General features: G+C 36.3%; 1 protein-coding gene across 13 annotated transcripts in view; it reads right to left on the bottom strand.

The window, feature by feature from the left end:
• Positions 1-21,363, bottom strand: part of LOC138311137 (low-density lipoprotein receptor-related protein 2-like) — a 173,379-nt gene that overhangs the window by 134,316 nt on the left and 17,700 nt on the right. For all 13 annotated transcript variants that reach the window (XR_011206530.1, XR_011206529.1, XR_011206526.1 and 10 more), the window contains exons 2-15: positions 19,664-19,780; positions 17,782-17,898; positions 15,398-15,520; positions 14,623-14,742; positions 12,994-13,122; positions 12,595-12,752; positions 11,693-11,919; positions 11,102-11,311; positions 9,925-10,142; positions 9,588-9,719; positions 8,707-8,931; positions 7,169-7,364; positions 6,451-6,627; positions 4,666-4,754 (exon numbers count right to left, since the gene is read on the bottom strand). Coding sequence is in view for 7 of the 13 variants with exons in the window: in XM_069252604.1 (XP_069108705.1) it covers positions 4,666-4,754; positions 6,451-6,627; positions 7,169-7,364; positions 8,707-8,931; positions 9,588-9,719; positions 9,925-10,142; positions 11,102-11,311; positions 11,693-11,919; positions 12,595-12,752; positions 12,994-13,122; positions 14,623-14,742; positions 15,398-15,520; positions 17,782-17,898; positions 19,664-19,780 (2,238 nt within the window). In the remaining 6 variants the exon portion in view is untranslated. The remainder of the gene's footprint in view (positions 1-4,665; positions 4,755-6,450; positions 6,628-7,168; positions 7,365-8,706; positions 8,932-9,587; positions 9,720-9,924; positions 10,143-11,101; positions 11,312-11,692; positions 11,920-12,594; positions 12,753-12,993; positions 13,123-14,622; positions 14,743-15,397; positions 15,521-17,781; positions 17,899-19,663; positions 19,781-21,363) is intronic.

The raw sequence follows: 21,363 nt of genomic DNA on the forward strand, positions 1-21,363 counted from the left end.
AGTGTCATGGTAGTCATCTTCGATTTGGGATCAACCAATGATGTAACAATACTTTGTCTGGACCATGTCAGGATCATTTCATGCAAGTTTCAGCCAAATCCCTTCGGTAGAACTTGAGAATAAGTTCAAAATGTGTTTTCAAGATGGCGGCTGTGACGGCCATCTTGGATTTCGGATTGACCCGAAAAATAACAACACTTTGTCTGGACCATGTCAGGATCATTTCATGCAAGTTTCAGCGAAATTGCACCGGTAGAACTTGAGAAGAAGTTCAAAATGTGTTTTCAAGATGGCGACTGTGGCTGCCATCTTGGATTTCAGATCGACCCGAAAAATAACAACACTTTGTCGGGACCATGTGTCAGTATCATTTCATGCAAGTTTCAGCCAAATTGCACTGGTAGAACTTGAGAAGAAGTTCAAAATGTGTTTTCAAGATGGCGCCTGTGGCGGCCATCTTGGATTTCGGATCGACCCGAAAAATAACAACACTTTGTCGGGACCATGTCAGGATCATTTCATGCAAGTTTCAGCCAAATCGCACCGGTAGAACTTGAGAAGAAGTTCAAAATGTGTTTTCAAGATGGCGGCTGTGGCGGCCATCTTGGATTTCGGATCGACCCGAAAAATAACAACACTTTGTCGGGACCATGTCAGGATCATTTCATGCAAGTTTCAGCCAAATCGCACCGGTAGAACTTGAGAAGAAGTTTAAAATGTGTTTTCAAGATGGCGGCTGTGGCGGCCATCTTGGATTTCGGATCGACCCGAAAAATAACAACACTTTGTCGGGACCATGTCAGGATCATTTCATGCAAGTTTCAGCCAAATCGCACTGGTAGAACTTGAGAAGAAGTTCAAAATGTGTTTTCAAGATGGCGCCTGTGGCGGCCATCTTGGATTTCGGATCGACCTGAATAATAACAACACTTTGTCGGGACCATGTCAGGATCATTTCATGCAAGTTTCAGCCAAAGCGCACCGGTAGAACTTGAGAAGAAGTTTAAAATGTGTTTTCAAGATGGCGGCTGTGGCGGCCATCTTGGATTTCGGATCGACCCAAAAAATAACAACACTTTGTCGGGACCATGTCAGGATCATTTCATGCAAGTTTCAGCTCAATCGCACCGGTAGAACTTGAGAAGAAGTTCAAAATGTGTTTTCAAGATGGCGCCTGTGGCGGCCATCTTGGATTTCTGATCGACCTGAAAAATAACAACACTTTGTCGGGACCATGTCAGGATCATTTCATCCAAGTTTCAGCCAAATCGCACCGGTAGAACTTGAGAAGAAGTTTAAAATGTGTTTTCAAGATGGCGGCTGTGGCGGCCATCTTGGATTTCGGATCGACCCGAAAAATAACAACACTTTGTCAGGACCATGTCAGGATCATTTCATGCAAGTTTCAGCCAAATCGCACCGGTAGAACTTGAGAAGAAGTTCAAAATGTGTTTTCAAGATGGCGCCTGTGGCGGCCATCTTGGATTTCGGATCGACCCGAAAAATAACAACACTTTGTCGGGACCATGTCAGGATCATTTCATGCAAGTTTCAGCCAAATCGCACCGGTAGAACTTGAGAAGAAGTTCAAAATGTGTTTTCAAGATGGCGGCTGTGGCGGCCATCTTGGATTTCGGATCGACCCGAAAAATAACAACACTTTGTCGGGACCATCTCAGGATCATTTCAGGTAAGTTTCAGCTCAATCCCACTGGTCAAACTTGAGAAGAAGTTCAAAATGTGAAAAGTTAACGCACGGCGGACGGCGCACGGCGGACGGCGCACGGCGCACGGCGGACGGCGCACGACGACGGACGAAACATGATGACTATAGGTCATCCTGACCCTTCGGGTCAGATGACCTAAAAAATTAATAGAACATCCTGCAATATACAACATATCAAATGAAACAGTGGCAGACATGACCTGTTCAGCTGCCATCCTCGATACTCCAGGGGTTACTATCACCGACGTTTTATACACCCCTGGACTATCTCAGAAAAACTGAAGGCCTGTCAGGAGTAAATAAAGACCAATATCACAGGCCTACAGAGTCAACCTTTGAATATTATGTGGAGAGTGCTGGTCAACTTTAAAAACATACAGTCAGCCACAGTGTATGCTGCAATACCACACAGATACAGACTTACCTTTGTATGCCAAAATACCACACAGATACAGACTTACCTTTGTATGCCTCAATACCACACAGATACAGACTTACCTTTGTATGCTACAATACCACACAGATACAGACTTACCTTTGTATTCTACAATACCACACGGATACAGACTTACCTTTGTATACCACAATACCACACAGATACAGACTTACCTTTGTATGCTACAATACCACACAGATACAGACTTACCTTTGTATGCTACAATACCACACAGATACAGACCTACCTTTGTATGCTACAATACCACACAGATACAGACTTACCTTTATATTCTACAATACCACACGGATACAGACTTACCTTTGTATACCACAATACCACACAGATACAGACTTACCTTTGTATGCTACAATACCACACGGATACAGACTTACCTTTGTATACCACAATACCACACAGATACAGACTTACCTTTGTATGCTACAATACCACACAGATACAGACTTACCTTTGTATGCTACAATACCACATAGATACAGACCTACCTTTGTATGCTACAATACCACACAGATACAGACTAACCTTTATATTCTACAATACCACACGGATACAGACTTACCTTTGTATACCACAATACCACACAGATACAGACTTACCTTTGTATGCTACATAACTACAATACCACACAGATACAGACTTACCTTTGTATGCTACAATACTACACAGATACAGACCTACCTTTGTATGCTACAATACCACACAGATACAGACTTACCTTTATATTCTACAATACCACACGGATACAGACTTACCTTTGTATACCACAATACCACACAGACACAGACCTACCTTAGTATGCTACATAACCACACAGACACAGACCTACCTTTGTATGCCACAATACCACATAGATACAGACCTACACCTTTGTATGCCACAATACCACACAGATACAGACCTACCTTTGTATGCTACAATACCACACAGATACAGACTACATTGTATGCCACAATACCACACAGATACAGACTTACCTACAATACCACACAATACCAACAATACAGACCCTACACCAATACAGCCTACCTTTGTATGCTACAATACCACACATATACAGACCTACCTTTGTATGCCACAATACCACAAAGATACAGACCTATCTTTGTATGCTATAATACCACACAGATACAGACTTACCTTTCTATGCTACAATACCACACACAGTACGATCACAATACCAACAGATACAGACTTACCTTTGTATGCTACAATACCACACATATACAGACCTACCTTTGTATGCTACAATACCACACAGATACAGACCTACCTTTGTATGTCACAATACCACACAGATACAGACTTACCTTTGTATGCCACAATACCACACAGATACAGACCTACCTTTGTATGCCACAATACCACACAGATACAGACCTACCTTTGTATGCTACAATACCACACAGATACAGACCTACCTTTGTATGCCACAATACCACACAGATACAGACTTACCTTTGTATGCTACAATACCACACAGATACAGACCTACCTTTGTATGCTACAATACCACACAGATACAGACCTACCTTTGTATGCCACAATACCACACAGATACAGCCCTACTTTTGTATGCTACAATACCACACAGACACAGACTTACATTTGTATGCCACAATACCACACAGATACAGACCTACCTTTGTATGCTACAAAACCACACAGATACAGACTTCCCTTTGTACGCTACAGTACCACACAGATACAGACCTACCTTTGTATGCCAAAATACCACACAGATACAGACCTACCTCTGTATGCTACAATACCACACAGATACAGACCTACCTTTGTATGCTACAATACCACACAGATACAGACCTATCTTTGTATGCTACAATACCACTAAGATACAGACTTACCTTTGTATGCTACAATACCACACAGATACAGATACTTTGTATGTACAATACACTTACCTTGTATGCACAATACCACACAGATACAGACCTACCTTTGTATGCCACAATACCAACACAGATACAATAACAGATACCTTTGTATGCTACAATACCACACAGATACAGACTTACCTTTGTATGCTACAATACCACACAGATACAGACCTACCTTTGTATGCTACAATACCACACAGATACAGACTTACCTTTGTATGCTACAATACCACACAGATACAGACCTACCTTTGTATGCTACAATACCACACAGATACAGACCTACCTGTTGCTTGTATGCTACAATACCACACAGATACAGACCTACCTTTGTATGCTACAATACCACACAGATACAGACCTACCTTTGTATGCTACAATACCACACAGATACAGACTTACCTTTGTATGCTACAATACCACACAGATACAGACCTACCTTTGTATGCCACAATACCAAACAGATACAGACTTACCTTTGTATGCTACAATACCACACAGATACAGACCTACCTTTGTATGCTACAATACCACACAGATACAGACCTACCTTTGTATGCTACAATACCACACAGATACAAACCTACCTTTGTATGCTACAATACCAAATGGATGAGCAATGTTAACTCCCACCAGTGTCTTTACATCACCACCATCCAAGTCTGAATGCTGAATCCTAAACAGAAAGGCAATGATCCAACAAGATTATTCTAGAACTGACAAAACATTAAGAAAATCACAATATTCATCTCAGTAATTACATAATGCCTGTTTACTTTGACCACTTTTAATTACCTGCTATTTTCATTTTGAACCTTCTTGAAAAAATAACTTTCCTTGTCAAAATTTATTTCATATTATCACTTTAATTTTATACCTTACCACACAAATATCTTTACCTGATACATGCAGCTTTTTCACTTTTACCTGTTAAACTGTCTTATACCTGTTAACACATTTACTTCTATTGATTTTACCTGATTGCTTTTGTCATTTTAATATGTTACATTTTAACAGTTTTCCTGTTATATTTCTAAATCAGCATTATTTGCCATTTTTCTTTTTATTGGTTTTACCTATACCAGTTTTATTTTACAAGTTTACTGGCTTATCATTTTTACTCCTCAATCATTTGATGTGAATTTTCCTGTCATCAGCTTAACTTGAACTTTTCTGTTTCCAACATTATTTTCAATTGCACCTAAATCGTTTTCACCTGAATTTACCTATAACTATGCCTTTAACCTATATTATTTTTACCTGAATTTGCCCTTTACCTTTATTGTTTTTACCTTAATTTACCCTTCAACCTTTATCATTTTTACGTGAAATTACCCTTTAATCTTTAATATTTTTACCTGAATTTACCCTTTAACCTTTAATATTTTTAACTGAATTTACCCTTTAATCTTTAATATTTTTACCTGAATTTACCCTTTAACCTTTAATATTTTTACCTGAATTTCCCCTTTAACCTTTAATATTTTTAACTGAATTTACCCTTTAACCTTTAATATTTTTACCTGAATTTCCCCTTTAACCTTTAATATTTTTACCTGAATTTCCCCTTTAACCTTTAATATTTTTACCTGAATTTACCCTTTAATCTTTAATATTTTTAACTGAATTTACCCTTTAATCTTTAATATTTTTAACTGAATTTACCCTTTAATCTTTAATATTTTTACCTAAATTTACCTTTTAACCTTTAATATTTGTATCTGAATTTACCCTTTAACCTTTATTATTTTTACCTGAATTTCCCCTTTAACCTTTATTATTTTTACCTTAATTTACCCTTTAATCTTTAATATTTTTAACTGAATTTACCCTTTAACCTTTAATATTTTTACCTGAATTTACCCTTTAACCTTTAATATTTTTAACTGAATTTATCCTTTAATCTTTAATATTTTTACCTGAATTTACCCTTTAACCTTTAATATTTTTACCTGAATTTACCCTTTAACCTTTAATATTTTTACCTGAATTTACCCTTTAACCTTTAATATTTTTACCTGAATTTACCCTTTACCTTTATCATTTTTACGTGAAATTACCCTTTAACCTTTAATATTTTTACCTGAATTTACCCTTTAATCTTTATCATTTTTACCTGAATTTACCCTTTATTAATTTTACCTGAATTTACCCTTTAACATTTTTACCTGAATTTACCCTTTAACCTTTAATATTTTTACCTGAATTTACCCTTTAACCTTTAATATTTTTAACTGAATTTACCCTTTAACCTTTATTATTTTTACCTGAATTTACCCTTTAACCTTTAATATTTTTACCTGAATTCACCCTTTAACCTTTATCATTTTTACCCGAATTTACCCTTTAATCTTTATTTAACCCGAACTCACCTGTCAAAGTAAGCATCTACCCAGAACAGTCTGTCTGTATCAAAGTCAATACTCAGACCGTTCGGCCAGCCCAACTCAAACTGTCGTATCTTGGTCATGTTTTTTCCATCTCCATAAGTACGAGCCAGGTACGGGCTTTGCATGGAACTCTTCATCCAGTCGGAGAAAAATAGCCACCTAGCATCAGGAAGAAAGATAATAGCTGATTAATTCTTCATTCACTGAACATCAGAGTTGTTGGTCATATCTAGAAATCACCTCTGTATAAAGGCAACCTGGTTAAGAAACCACCTCTGTATAAAGACAACTTGGTCTAGAAATCACTTCATTATAAAGACCACCTGGTCTAGAAACCACCTCTGTATAAAGATCACCTGGTTTAGAAACCACCTCTGTATAAAGACAACCTGGTTTAGAAACCACTTCTGTATAAAGACCACCTGGTTTAGAAACCACTTCTGTATAAAGACCACCTGGTTAAGAGACCACTTCTGTATAAAGACTACCTCTGTATAAAGACCACCTCTGTATAAAGACCACCTGGTTAAGAAACCACTGCTGTATAAAGACCACCTGCTCCTAATAACCGGGTGGTTTTTATACAGAGGTGGACTCTAAAGGGGATAGACAACCTGATTTCAGTACATTGAACTTCATTGCGGGGGGTATAATTAGTCCATATAACGATTTAATATATGACAGACTAGATGATATTTACCCTTTCAGTGGATGTACCACAACAGACCGAGGCTTGCCCATGCCGGACAGAAGAACTCGCGTTTCCTCGGGATGGTGTAGTCGGAGAACTGACACAGTACTACGATAAAAGTCAGTGTAGTAAAGGTTACGGGATATCCAATCTACGCTCAGTCCCTCCACAGAACGGACATCTTTTACTGTCAGGGGCATCGGTTCTGGAAAACAAATACCCATAGTTATTCTATATGTTAAGTATCTTTAATAAAAAAAAATATTTCATGTTGAACTTTGTGAATTCTTGGTTTTTTTGTTCAGAGGCAAATTTAAAGATGCTCCACTGCTGACAAATGGTATTTTTTCTCTATCAAGAACAGGAGCAGACAAATAAGTATATTTCATCAGTTACAAAAGTTACTTACTTTACACCATTACCACCATTGAAAAGTTTAAGCTTCAAATTTTACTTCAAGATAAAAAATATTAAAAATAATTAATTGCGTCCCAAAAATTCCGTGGCACTATGTCTTATACGGAATGAAGCACCAATTGTGCATGCACCAGAGGCAAATTAAATCATTTTTTTGTTATTTTTTTGTGTTTATTAGATACATATATACATGATTTAACACCAATTATTGTTCAAATAATGAGTATCGATTATGCTCTGTCGGCGGTGGAGCATCTTTAAACAGAGTATGTATAGGGTGATTCCCTATATATCAAGCAGGGTTTGTTACTAGTGGTGGACCAGTTACCAGCAAAGTATTACGAGAACTACCATTAACCTACACTAGTGGTTAATGTGTCAACCACCAAAAATCATTTGTTCTAGGTGATTGGATCAATAAGATTTGTTTGTTTGATTAATTAACGTCCTATTAACAGCATGGGTCATGTAAGGACGGCCTCCCATGTATGCGGTGTGTTGCATATATGTTGTGCGTGGTGCGTGTTTTGGGAGACTGCGGTATATTCATGGTGTGTCTTCTTGTATAGTGGAACTGTTGCCCTTTTTATAGTGCTATATCACTGAAGCATGCCGCCGAAGACACCAAGCAACAAGAAGATGCATATTTAGCCTAGCCCATCAGATTAATAAACAAGAATTATATGTAACCAGTTACAAATTACTAGAAAAATTCTGATTTTAAATTGTTGATTTTTTATTGTTATTATTTGTAAATGAGATTATCATCCAAATGGGGTTTTTTTATAATCTATATTGGGGTTAATACTTCACCAAAAGAAAAGAGCAGATTACAGTTAATGTTTGTTTTCAATATGGGGAAGGGAGGACCACTTATAAACTATGAAGGATCTCCAAAAATATTTATCTGGTTGTCCTGTTGACCATGTTTTAAAATAAATTTGCATGTAGTATCGACCACCATCAAAATTTTTGAAATATAACAAAAGTTAAGATGTCTGAATTCAACACAAGAATTGGAGCATATTTCACCAACTGACTTTTCTCAAGTTACACATTAAATTAAGAAGGTTCATGAAATTACCAGATTTTTTTAAAGCATGTACATGCAATCATACAGTTTCGCTTACTTTCTGTACTGTTAAGTTTTGCGTGCATTATAGCGTAGTTTCTAATGTCACTGAAATAGATCTTCTCGTCTTCAGCGTCGTAGTCAAGGGCAACATAGTTTACACCTTGACGACCCGAGTTCTTTGCGAAGACCTGTGGGATAGCATCAACTTTGTAGCTTGTGTCATGAACAGGAACTCCGCGGAGTGAGTACTTCGCAGCAAACATCAAAATGGAGGATGTCTCTAGAAAATATCAAAAGGTATTAAAAGCAGGCTTGACCTAGAAAAGTTGTTCATTCTCATACAGATATATATATTACCAAGTGAAGTAAACTATCACAAGAAAGCCTCATTGAAAACAAATCACCGTGTTGAGTATCTTTTTTCTTTATTAATTTACTATCTACAATGTCCACAACACATTTTCTATTTCAAATATTACACATTACATGCATTAATTTCACAATTGCATAGAAAAAAGGAAGCACTTGTATGAATATCAGACGGTTGCCCCAGGAAATAGGAAATAGGTAACAATGTCAAGACGATTCTCCCCTCCATTTCATGGAGTAGGGCATTAGTAGAAAGTTAACACTCTGTACACATAATTTCGACATACATTAGAGACACTTATGACATCAGTGCAGATGATTTTATAACTGTTATATTTATTTTTTTAAATGATTAATACTATGGATAAACATATCACAATGAACTACTAAAGATTATGTTGTCCCACTTCTTCATTCATGTACCGGGTATGCTGAAAATGTAACTCTTTAGTATGAAAAAACTTGGGCCTACATTTGGTAAAAGACCCCTCCCCTTTAAATTTCAACATTTACAGTGTATATATCTTTGGGGGCTTTTTGTGGGTAGAATATGGTTTTTTCACATACCTGTACAGTTAATCTGATTTTTTGCCAGGTGAAATCCTACATCACATAAACACCTGTATCCAAGTCCATTGTTATCATTGACATGGCTGAGGACGCAGAAATGTTGACACTTTGCAGCATGACATGGGCTTGCTAAAACAAGAAATACATCAATAAACAGTTACCATCCCATTTTAACTTGATAAAATTTTAAAGGTAAAACAAAATTTTAAGCTAATATATATATTTTTCTTTGGTCTTCAATGATTAAAATAAGAAACATAACTTAGGTTTACTTTGGTTGGGTCCATTAAGGCCTGAGGAAATGTCAGCTTAATTCCTATTAATTACAACTTACGTCGTTTATTAATTATTACATCAGGATATCTCTGCAATACTTTAACAGTTTTCATCTTAAGAAGTTTGTTGACGTAAATCTGTTTCGGGGTGTCTTTTCCAAACTTGCTGACAGCCAGAACGCCGGTCCTTGTAGCATCGGCCCAGAACAACTGGTTCTCCAACAGAGTCAAGGTCAGTGGGGCAGGAATATTTAAACCGCCAGACAGGATTTTGAATCTACAAAGGATACAATTATGGACCTTTGGTAAGGTTAATATGATGAAATATTAATCTGATAAAAAGAAACATGTCAAAGACAAAGGTTTTCTGATTTTTCTTGGTTGGCCTAACAATATATTGATATACGGTAATACCAGGTATTTGTGGGGGTTTGATTTTGCATGTTTGAATTCGTGAATCCATCCAAAATTGTAAATCTAATATCTTACAAAATCTATCAAAGTCACTGTTTTACATATTATAGCCTGTCGTATAAATGAAAATTTCAAATGCATCAAAGATAATTCACAAAAAGAAACCCCACAAATACTTTCCAAACAGAAAATACAGATATCGAGAAAGTTGAAAAAAATGGCCGGATATTAGGACCAGCATGAACTGTGAGTAAGCCAGACCAAACAAGATTTTGCCGGACCGAGCATTAATGTGAATTTTTGAAGTAAACATAACTTCCTGCTATTAGTATTCAGACAGCTGCTTTCATGATTATCTTATGCAGTTTAAATTCTACATTCCTTTTGCAGTGACGCCATTTCTACCGACTTAATCCGGTACTCAATAATTGCCTGAGGTTGGTCCGGACCAAACTTAAAATAAGCACTCAGCCTCAAATTTTTCCGGACATGTCCGTTGGACCGACACATTTCACGACGTCTGTAAATAGCGAAATTTAACACCTGGAAAATTTAACAACTATACTGTATATACTGACCAACAACTGTAGCTACATGTACATATCTTATAGCAATAGACATTTTGCGCTAATTGGTTTCTCTACTTATATTTCATTAGAATAGATTTAAACACTGTGCTAACCTGTTCAATATCAATTTAGCCCTAAAATTATAATTTAATTGCGAAAACAATGAAGTTTACAGTAATACTATTTTGATTATGAAGAATTATCACCCGTGTTTTCAGTAATTTGATTTTGTTTGTAAAGTAATGTACGTTACCTATGTTTTCCATAATAATCTGTTGATTCTATGTAATCCAGGCGGTAGTCTGTCCAGAAAATGCGTTTGTTGACAATATCTACTGTGATGCTAGATGGCGCCACCACCTTTGTCAGTTTCAGCTTCATTCGACTACTTCCGTCCATGAATGCTCTTTCTATTCGGGCCTCATGTCGCGGGTACCGGCCATAATCAGAGAAAAACATTATTCTACAAACAACAACAAAATTATTAATACTCATGAAAATGTGACATTCAACACAATCTTTTGATAAAACATTTCAATTACCACATTGATTCAGGGGCCAAATTAAAAAGCCAAGAAACCATTAACTGTAAACCAAATTTTTTCACAGCTATTAAATTTTCACAATTTCTATTTCAAAACCAGTTCGCAAAAATTAACATTCATGGATTTCAAAAAAGAATGGAAATTTCTTTCAATATAAGCGATGTAGATATTTATTCGCAGACAGAAACTTTCGTGATTTTATTTGGATGGTGAAATTCATGAAAGTACATTGTGTAAATTACACATGAAAGAGACTTGATTTACAGTATAGTCCTTTTAGTAAGACCTCCCTTACTCACCCTTCTGTCGGATCGAGCGCGACAGCTCGAGGGTCCTGAAGGTTGTTACCGACTACATTGGTCTGATAGCCTGTACTTATGGAGAAAACATCAATGACTCTGGCGCGTTGATCTACTAGATAGAGGTTGTATGTAATCCAGTCGTAAGCCAGGCTGTAAGGTCTGTACAACTCGTTAAACAGTAGCGTCTTATTCTCCTTTGGGCGTTGTAGACTGGCTTGGTATACCTGTGACAATATTAACAATTATGATTAAATATTTTATTGGCAATTTTTACAAACAATATCACCAAAGAAAGTAATTATGTAATTATTGTTATTTCCCCAGAAATTTTTGGATGTTTTAGGCAAATCTAAAATACTTTTTCATAAGTTTTGATGACATCCACATACTATGAGAAACAATGTTTGTCAGGAAATTAAAGCATCTGCCAAGTTTAACTGAAAAGTACTAATCTATTTCATATTACAGATACACATACTTCAATTCACTGTGATTCAATCTTATTGAAATTTCATAGCTAGGAATTTTTTTAAATGTCCTTTTAGGGGAAAAAAGCTATTGGGATCCATTTCAATTTTGAACAGGATACAATATGTAGGATAGACATAGGTTACACAAAGTGCTTCCATCACCCTTTTTTTATGCTGAAATTTTAAATATTTTAGTTGTATGAATGAATATATCAGAAGTTCATATAATCATATAACAAAAACAAATGCCATATTTTTTTAGGGAAAAAAAAAGAGTTTTCTAGTATGTAAAATGTAGCTTAATATTAAACTTGGGTTGACTTTTTTACAGAGAAAGTTTCCATGAAATTCAAGTTTTAAAATGTTTTTGTTTTTTTGGCTATCCTAGTAAAATTAACTTATATATGACTGAAATTATTTCTAAACTACCTTGTTAGCTTTGCTATCAATCCAGAATATCAGATTCCGTCGGACATCCAGCTCCAAGTCCTCAATCTCTCCATACACAATAGTTGTCTGGTTATCTCCCTTGGTACCCATACGTATGATACGGTCCTCAAGACCAACAAACACCGGACGAGATGAAGCTGGGCACATAAAATGTTATTTTTATTTTCAAAAAATGTCACTGAATCTGACCTTGTTTTATCTTATGACATCAATTGTGTATTGTGGATATAAGTATAGCAAAAATAAGAATCGTCAGTTGAACAAAGAAACAAGAAAAGTGCATGCATGTTTTTACTTCAATCTATATTGGCCTAATGTATGTCTACATTTTATCTGTGAAAGGGATGCTGACTGCAGTGATGTCAATATTATACTTACCAACCTCCGTGGTGACGCATGCTCGGTTGTTACGGAGTGTGTAACCATGGAAACAGCTGCACTGGTATGACCCCAGGGAATTCATACACTTCTGGTCACAAAATCCCCAATGTTCACACTCATTAAAATCTGAAGTATTGATAAAAATAAATGTTACCATTACAAAATATGTAACTGAAAATTAATAACTTAAAACTAATCTTTCAAATTAATACATTAGAAACAATTGCAATTCAATTTTACATGAATCACCTGAGTGTGTGATTTTGGTTTTCAAAAACTGTAAACCTATTTTCATGATGACATAATTTTGAGTTTTTATTTTATGTCTAGCTACTTTATTGCAGATATTTAACTTCTCTGATTAGTCATAAGGTTCTATACTGTAACTACATGTAAGTCTGACATATTTTTCATGAAGTTTTTCTTAATTTCTACTTGCCCGCAAAATACACAAAATTTTAAGTGCACATGAAGATTAGTTGGTTCAATGTATACTGTTCATTCATAACTACTTACTACATGTAATTAATTTAGCCTCTTCATGTATGTAATGTGATGCATGAGGTCATGTGTGATTTGAGAGACTGAGGTATGTTGGTGTTGGATAAAACTCTTTGTCCATTCTGCTGTACCATCCCAATGAAACATGCTGCCAAAGACATAGAACAGCTGTTCACCCCAACCAGTCACATTACACACCCCAACCAGTCACATTACACACCCCAACCAGTCACATTACACACCCCAACCAGTCACATTACACACCCCAACCAGTCACATTACACACCCCAACAAGTCACATTACACACCCCAACCAGACACATTACACACCCCAACCAGTCACATTACACAACCCAACCAGTCACATTACACACCCCACCATATGCAGTCACATTACACACCCCAACCAGTCACATTACACACCCCAACTAGTCACATTACACACCCCAACTAGTCACATTACACACCCCAACTAGTCACATTACCGGTACACACCCCAACCAGTCACATTACACACCCCAACCAGTCACATTACACACCCCAACCAGTCACATTACACACCCCAACCAGTCACATTACACACCCCAACCAGTCACATTACACACCCCAACCAGTCACATTACACACCCCAACCAGTCACATTTACACACCCCAACCAGTCACATTACACACCCCAACCAGTCACATTACACACCCCAACCAGTCACATTACACACCCCAACCAGTCACATTACACACCCCAACCAGTCACATTATACACACCCCAACCAGTCACATTACACACCCCAACCAGTCACATTACACACCCCAACCAGTCACATTACACACCCCAACCAGTCACATTACACACCCCAACCAGTCACATTACACACCCCAACCAGTCACATTACACACCCCAACCAGTCACATTTACACACCCCAACCAGTCACATTACACACCCCAACCAGTCACATTACACACCCCAACCAGTCACATTACACACCCCAACCAGTCACATTACACACCCCAACCAGTCACATTACACACCCCAACCAGTCACATTACACATCCCAACCAGTCACATTACACACCCCAACCAGTCACATTATACCTAACAACCAGAAAACCAGTCACATGTAACTTACCAACACATGTACGATTGTCTGTAGGGTCCAGACGATAGCCAGTGTTACAGAAACAAGCGCCCCCTTGTGGTGTGGCGTGACAATCATGTTGACAGGATAAACTGGCACATTGGAAAATACCTGTATAAAAGATGATTACCAACATGTTTCAAAATGTACTGAACTAACGATTTGTACTGAACCATAAATCATTATATACCCATAGAACGTAGTAATGCTAAATTGGGTTTTGACCATCAATTTTATCTGAAATATATTTTGACTTTAAAGAATTGCAGTCTAGGTTGAATCAGTCTTGACAATCACTGTCATTATATCCACCCCTGGAATACGTCGTAGCAAACCTAAAGGCTCTGTGTGAAATTACAGATGAGCAGGTACATGTGAGTTTGGTCCTTTGATGTAAAAACAATTGAATAACAGTGCACTGTTTGGCTTTGATGTTTAGCCTCCCTCTCTCTAAGTCTTCAAAGTAAAGCCTATGCAAGCCTGTGATTGGTCAAATTTATTTCTCTTGAACTGCCATCACTTTTGCTAGCTATGACATGTTCCAGGGGTGGATATTACGACAGTGGCAGTATCCCCTAGAGCATCAAGGATGCATGAGGTTGAATCTGCAAGTTTTCAAACTGATAAGCATTAAACTTTTACAAAGGAGTGATCAATTACAAAATGTAATTAATTGTTATATTTATAACCAACAAATTCTCGACAAAGGCGATGATTATGAACATCAATAAACTGTACATGCGTGACGTTGACCTTGTGTACTTACTACAAGTTTTGGCCTCGTCGTCCCCATCGGGACAGTCGTTAGTTTTATCACAGACCTTAGAGATAGGGAGACAGTGTCCTGAGGACGGACACTTCCATTCCTTAGTGTTACATGTGTAAGACTCTGAAAATACCACAAAAATAACATCACCAACTAGGAAAGAATTAATCATGAAACATATACCATGAAAATAATATGATCACCAAATAGAGAAGAGTTATCACAGGACTTTTTCAATTCTCACTGCTATGGGAATGGGGCCTATGGCTTTGAATTTGGGAAAATGTGCGACAAAACCAGAATTTGGAAAAAATATGAAATAAAGCATAACAAATAAGATTTTTTTATTTCCAATGTACTTTATGTACTTTTCTGAAGCCAATTCACAAATATTGAAAGTCTTAACCAACTTAGCTCATGTAATATTTTTGGATAGTTTTCAAAAAATTTTGATTTTGGGAAATTTAAGGCTTGAATTGGGAAAAATTTAGAGGTTTTGCCATGGGGAATAGGGCCGATTTTCGGCCCCAAATCATGTTGAAAAAAAGCCCTGTATCGGTAATCATAAAATAAAGAGGTAAGGACAAATTATTACAAGGAGACACAACTCAAATTTTTATATCTAAGATTTGGGGAAAATAATGAAATATGAAATATTTAAGGTATAATGGATAGGAATATCTATTTTCAGTGAAGTTAATATAGGTTTTCTGAAGCAAATTACACAAATGTTTAAAGTTTCAATTATAACCATCTAAATTCAAATATTAAGATACATTTCCTGAAGAAAATGAACACACAAATGCATAAACTTGTCTTAACCCTATAAGTTTGTTCCAAATTTTTGGATGATTTTCAAGTGACTTTAATTTTGGGAAATTTAAGGCATGAATTTGGAAAAAATTAATAGGGAATGAAGCTGAATTTTGATCCAAAATCTTGCTGACAAAACTCTGAAAGTTCATACATGTATAAACTGTTAGTAGTCAAGTGTACCTATGTAAGAAACAAGCTGCTGTTGATTACTGGACATAATTATGTGCAAATGAAAAATATAGCATTGACGGAAAACTGCTTGTGGTGTTAAAGAATGGTAAGAAACAACGACTTCAGCATGACACAGAACTCACTGACCAATACCTTGCTCATGACAGGAACTTCAGGATGTTATTTATCTATATGGATCTAAATATATTTCTAAAATTCAGTGATTTTATTTTGTGTTGTATGATCAATAAATGACTTTCGGTATGTCAAAGCACAGCCAGGGACGGACTTCTCTGGTTGTTAATCGGACACTTGCAAAGTTGATTGGATCCAGTCTTGATTTTTTAAGAAAATAAGCCCTGTTTTTATGTAAAGAGGTAAGGACAAATTTTTCTCCGTTCTGAGTTATACATATAAACTCATGTGTCATACATGTAATGTTTCAATTATAACCATCTAAATTCAAATATTAAGATACATTTCCTGAGAAAATCAACACACAAAATAAACTTGTCTTAACCCTATAAGTTTGTTCCAAATTTTTGGATGATTTTCAAGTGACTTTAATTTTGGGAAATTTAAGGCATGAATATGGAAAAAATTAATAGGGAATGAAGCTGAATTTTGATCCAAAATCTTGCTGACAAAACTCTGAAAGTTCATACATGTATAAACTGTTAGTAGTCAAGTGTACCTATGTAAGAAACAAGCTGCTGTTGATTACTGGACATAATTATGTGCAAATGAAAAATTTAGCATTGACGGAAAACTGCTTGTGGTGTTAAAGAATGGTAAGAAACAACGACTTCAGCATGACACAGAACTCACTGACTAATACCTTGCTCATGACAGGAACTTCAGGATGTTATTTATCTATATGGATCTAAATATATTTCTAAAATTCAGTGATTTTATTTTGTGTTGTATGATCAATAAATGACTTTCGGTATGACAAAGCACAGCCAGGGACGGACTTCTCTGGTTGTTAATCGGACACTTGCAAAGTTGATTGGATCCAGTCTTGATTTTTTAAGATAAGTTTTTTATGTATATTTTTCTCCGTTCTGAGTTATACATATAAACTCATGTGTCATACATGTAATGGTGAGGTCAATACATGAGGCCAAAAAGAAATATATGTCCGTTTAGGATTACATCAATGGCAAAAAAATAGGGTCGATAGGTTGCAATATTTTTTTTTTTTTTTTAGTGTCTTTCACTCTAATTTTTTTTAGTGTCTTTCACTCTAAAGTAATGGCCGGAACCAGAGTCTGAGATCGTAATCCCGACTTTTCTCTTTTGTAGTAAAGTGGACAAAAATTAGGGTCGGTCAGGTAACCCTAAACAAACATATTACGGTATGTTTTTTGGCCTGAATAACAAAATTATGTACTCACCACATCCACTCTCGTCCGAGTAGTCCCCACAGTCATTTTTACCATTACATACTAGTTCCTGGTTCACACACTTCTTATTGAAACAGGTAAACTGGTTACTGGAGCAAGTTTTGTATGCTGTGGACAGGTAAAATATAAAACTCGTTAACACAGGTAAACTGGTCAATACAAGTAAACTGGTTACTGGAGCAAGTCTTGTATGCTGCGGACAGGTAAAATATAAAACTTGTTAACACAGGTAAACTGGAGCAAGTTTTGCATGCTGTGGACAGGTAAAATATAAAACTCGTTAACACAGGTAAACTGGTTACTGGAGCAAGTTTTGTACGCTAGCTGTGGACAGATAAAATATAAAACCGGTAAGCACAGGTAAACTGAGCAAGACTTGTAAGCTGTGGACAGGTAAAATACAAAACTTGATAGCACAGGTAAATTGGTTACTCATTGGAGGAAGTTTTGTATGCTATGGACAGGTAAAATATAAAACTCGTTAACACAGGTAAACTGGTTACGAAGTTTTTTATGCAATAATTACTCATATTAGAAATATCAAAAAATATTATCATAATAAACCTAGCATGGTCAAATTTATTCAACCTCTGGAAACAAGAACTAATAAAGAATTATCTAATTTAGGAAAATTTATAGTTTTGGCAATGAAAAAAAGAATAAATACTGTTTTGAAACAATGAAGAAACACCCTCTACACTAGCGTAGCGGTCGTGCACGTGTTGGGTGTATCTGTACTATACATGTATGTGTGTCTGTGTGTTAAATAACTGTGATTGTATATTAAGTTTTGTTGCACTGTATATAATAATGCACTTTTTCAGATGAACCATAAGGTTCAAGGAATAAAAGAATTGAACTGAATTGTATGCTGTGGGTAGGTAAAATATAAAACTCGTTAGCACAGGTAAACTCACAGGTTACTGCAGTAATTTTTGTATGCTGTGAACAGGTAAAATATAAAACTTGTTAACACAGGTAAACTGGTTAATACAATAAACTGGTTACTAGAGCAATTTTTTTATGTTGTGGACAGATAAAATACTAAACTCGTTAACACAGGTAAACTGGTTACTTACTGGAGCAAGTTTTGTTCGTTGTGGACAGATAAAATATAAAACTTGTTAACACAAGTAAACTGGTTACTGGATTTAGTCTTGTAATATACATGGACATTGCCAATACACAGGTAAAATATAAAACTCATTTACACAAGTAAAACTGGGACAAGTTTTGTACACCGTGGCCAAGTCAAACATGAAACTCATTTACACAGGTTAACTAAATTACTGGAACAAGTTTTGTATGCTGTGGTATGAAATTCTTTTACACAGGTGGGTTTGTACGCTGTGGACAGGTACGAAATATAATTTTTTTAACAAAAGTAAAATTTTAACTGGAGCAGATTTTGCACGAAAAAGGCATAATGGCATGGATACTTTTGTATTGATCTAACATTCGATCTGAAAAGCGAGCAGACGATACTGAATCTCTTTACAGTTATGCTGTCCTGTCGGTTTAATTACGGTTAAAGTCGTTGACACCGATGGATATTGTTTATTGTCGTAAGGTGATAACATACCTGAGATGTCTTCGATTTAGTCTCTCATTTTTGGCGTTTAATTTGATGCTAAACTTATAAGTGTAGGGCCTAAATTCCTGCGCTAGTTAACACGTGCAGGCAGCCATTATTCTTGTATTTTCGGAACCTCTCTACAGTTATCTTCTTATATTTACTCGGACCATTCGAGCGTGGTAGATCTCGCGTGCTGGTATTTTCTAGCATTTTGATTGGTTAAGACTACCTATAAGTTGAGAGCCGGGAGATAGGTAAAGATATATAAAAGCTGTTAATTAATTTATCTATACTTACTACAATTAGCGAACTCATCCGAATTGTCCCCGCAGTCGTTGTTATGGTCACATGTCCAAGACTTTGGGATACAACGACAGTTGGCACATTGGAACTCTTCACACGGTAGCTCACATGCTGTAACCATAGAAACATAAAAAAGTTTATATGAATTTATACATAGACTAGCAGAACACTTATTGTAAACATACCAGTAGCCATGGAGACAAGGCCATCAATTTCATAATATGAATTTAAGGCAAAGCCTCAGAAGAGCGCAGCTACATGTAAAAGATTATAACATCATAACTTTATATTGTATTTATATTTTTCTATGAGATTAACAATACAATATTCCACTGACATGCAAATACTATCGATAGTTAGACAGAATTCAAAACAATCCAAATGGAATAGTTCAATATACACGTACTTCAATCTTGTTTTTATCAGATGCAGAGAAAACTTGGCAACATGCCATGCTATCAAAAAATACGCCCGAATCTGTGCCGTCATCTTTGGCGTCAGGTTTTGTGACGTCAGTGCTGACGGTGCCGTGCGCTTGAGAACATACACAGTACATATTGGACAACTACATTTATTGCGTTGTTCTTGTACATGTGTAAATTAAAACTACTTACAGTAATTTCAAAGCGTATACTGATAACACATTTAGTCTAGTACAGAAATTTCAAATCTCGTCGTGCTGATAACGAGAATTAAACCATGGCTGCCTACATGGAGGCGCGAGACCTTTCCCGCGGGTCACAATTTCAAAGTCCAAGGGGTACTGGAGTGTATTGGAATCTATATGCTCACACACGTGTTATGGTTAGTAGAGCTTCGCTCTGCGCGGCCTTCGGCCGCGCAGAGAGCTGCGCTCTTATGAGCTGAAATCCTATAAAAAGGAACAGAATTATCTAATTTATAATGATTAATACTATGTAACCAATGAAACAACTTAATCAATTTTCTATACTCTGTAACCATGGAAACAAAATCATCAATGTGATATAATCTGTAACCATGGGATCAAAATCCTCAATTAGCTATACACTGTAACCTTGGAAACAAAATCACGAGGATCAAAGTCATTAATTTGACGTACTCTGTAACCATGGAAACAAAGTCTTCGATTTGATATACTCTGTAACTATGGAAACAAAGTCATCAATTTGATATCTAAAACTCTAAACCATTGTAACATCATTAATACTTTATTGTCATGGAATCAAGTTTATCATTTTATACTCCGCAATCATGGAAACAAAGACGTCTAACCAATGTTTGGAGGACCTGGGTGTGAGCCCCGCTCTGATAAATCTACAGGCTAATAATCAGCATTAACACACACATGTACATCAACTGTAAATGACCTTTATCAGCGCAGGTAAAACCTAATGAATATGCATAGTTTGTCCCGATATCACCTGTCAGGTGTAAAGACAGGTGTTACGTAAATAGGACAGGTAATAATGAAGAAGATTAAACTGTGGACTCAAACGTTCACCAGAATGACTCTCATTCGTGTTGTACTTTATCTTAGATAGTTTGATGGAATCTCCCGTAGAACCATTACTTTTTAAGGCCCGGTCCCACTGGAGAGCGGATTAATTACGGATGAATTTAGTTTACAAATTTTGGCCGTTCGTTGTCATCCGCAACAAAATTGGCTAAAAATAACAAATTTTCAAGTATAAATTACGGATATGTTAATAACA

This window comes from Argopecten irradians, chromosome 16, assembly GCF_041381155.1.
Source record: "Argopecten irradians isolate NY chromosome 16, Ai_NY, whole genome shotgun sequence".
NCBI classification, from domain to species: Eukaryota; Metazoa; Mollusca; class Bivalvia; order Pectinida; family Pectinidae; genus Argopecten; species Argopecten irradians.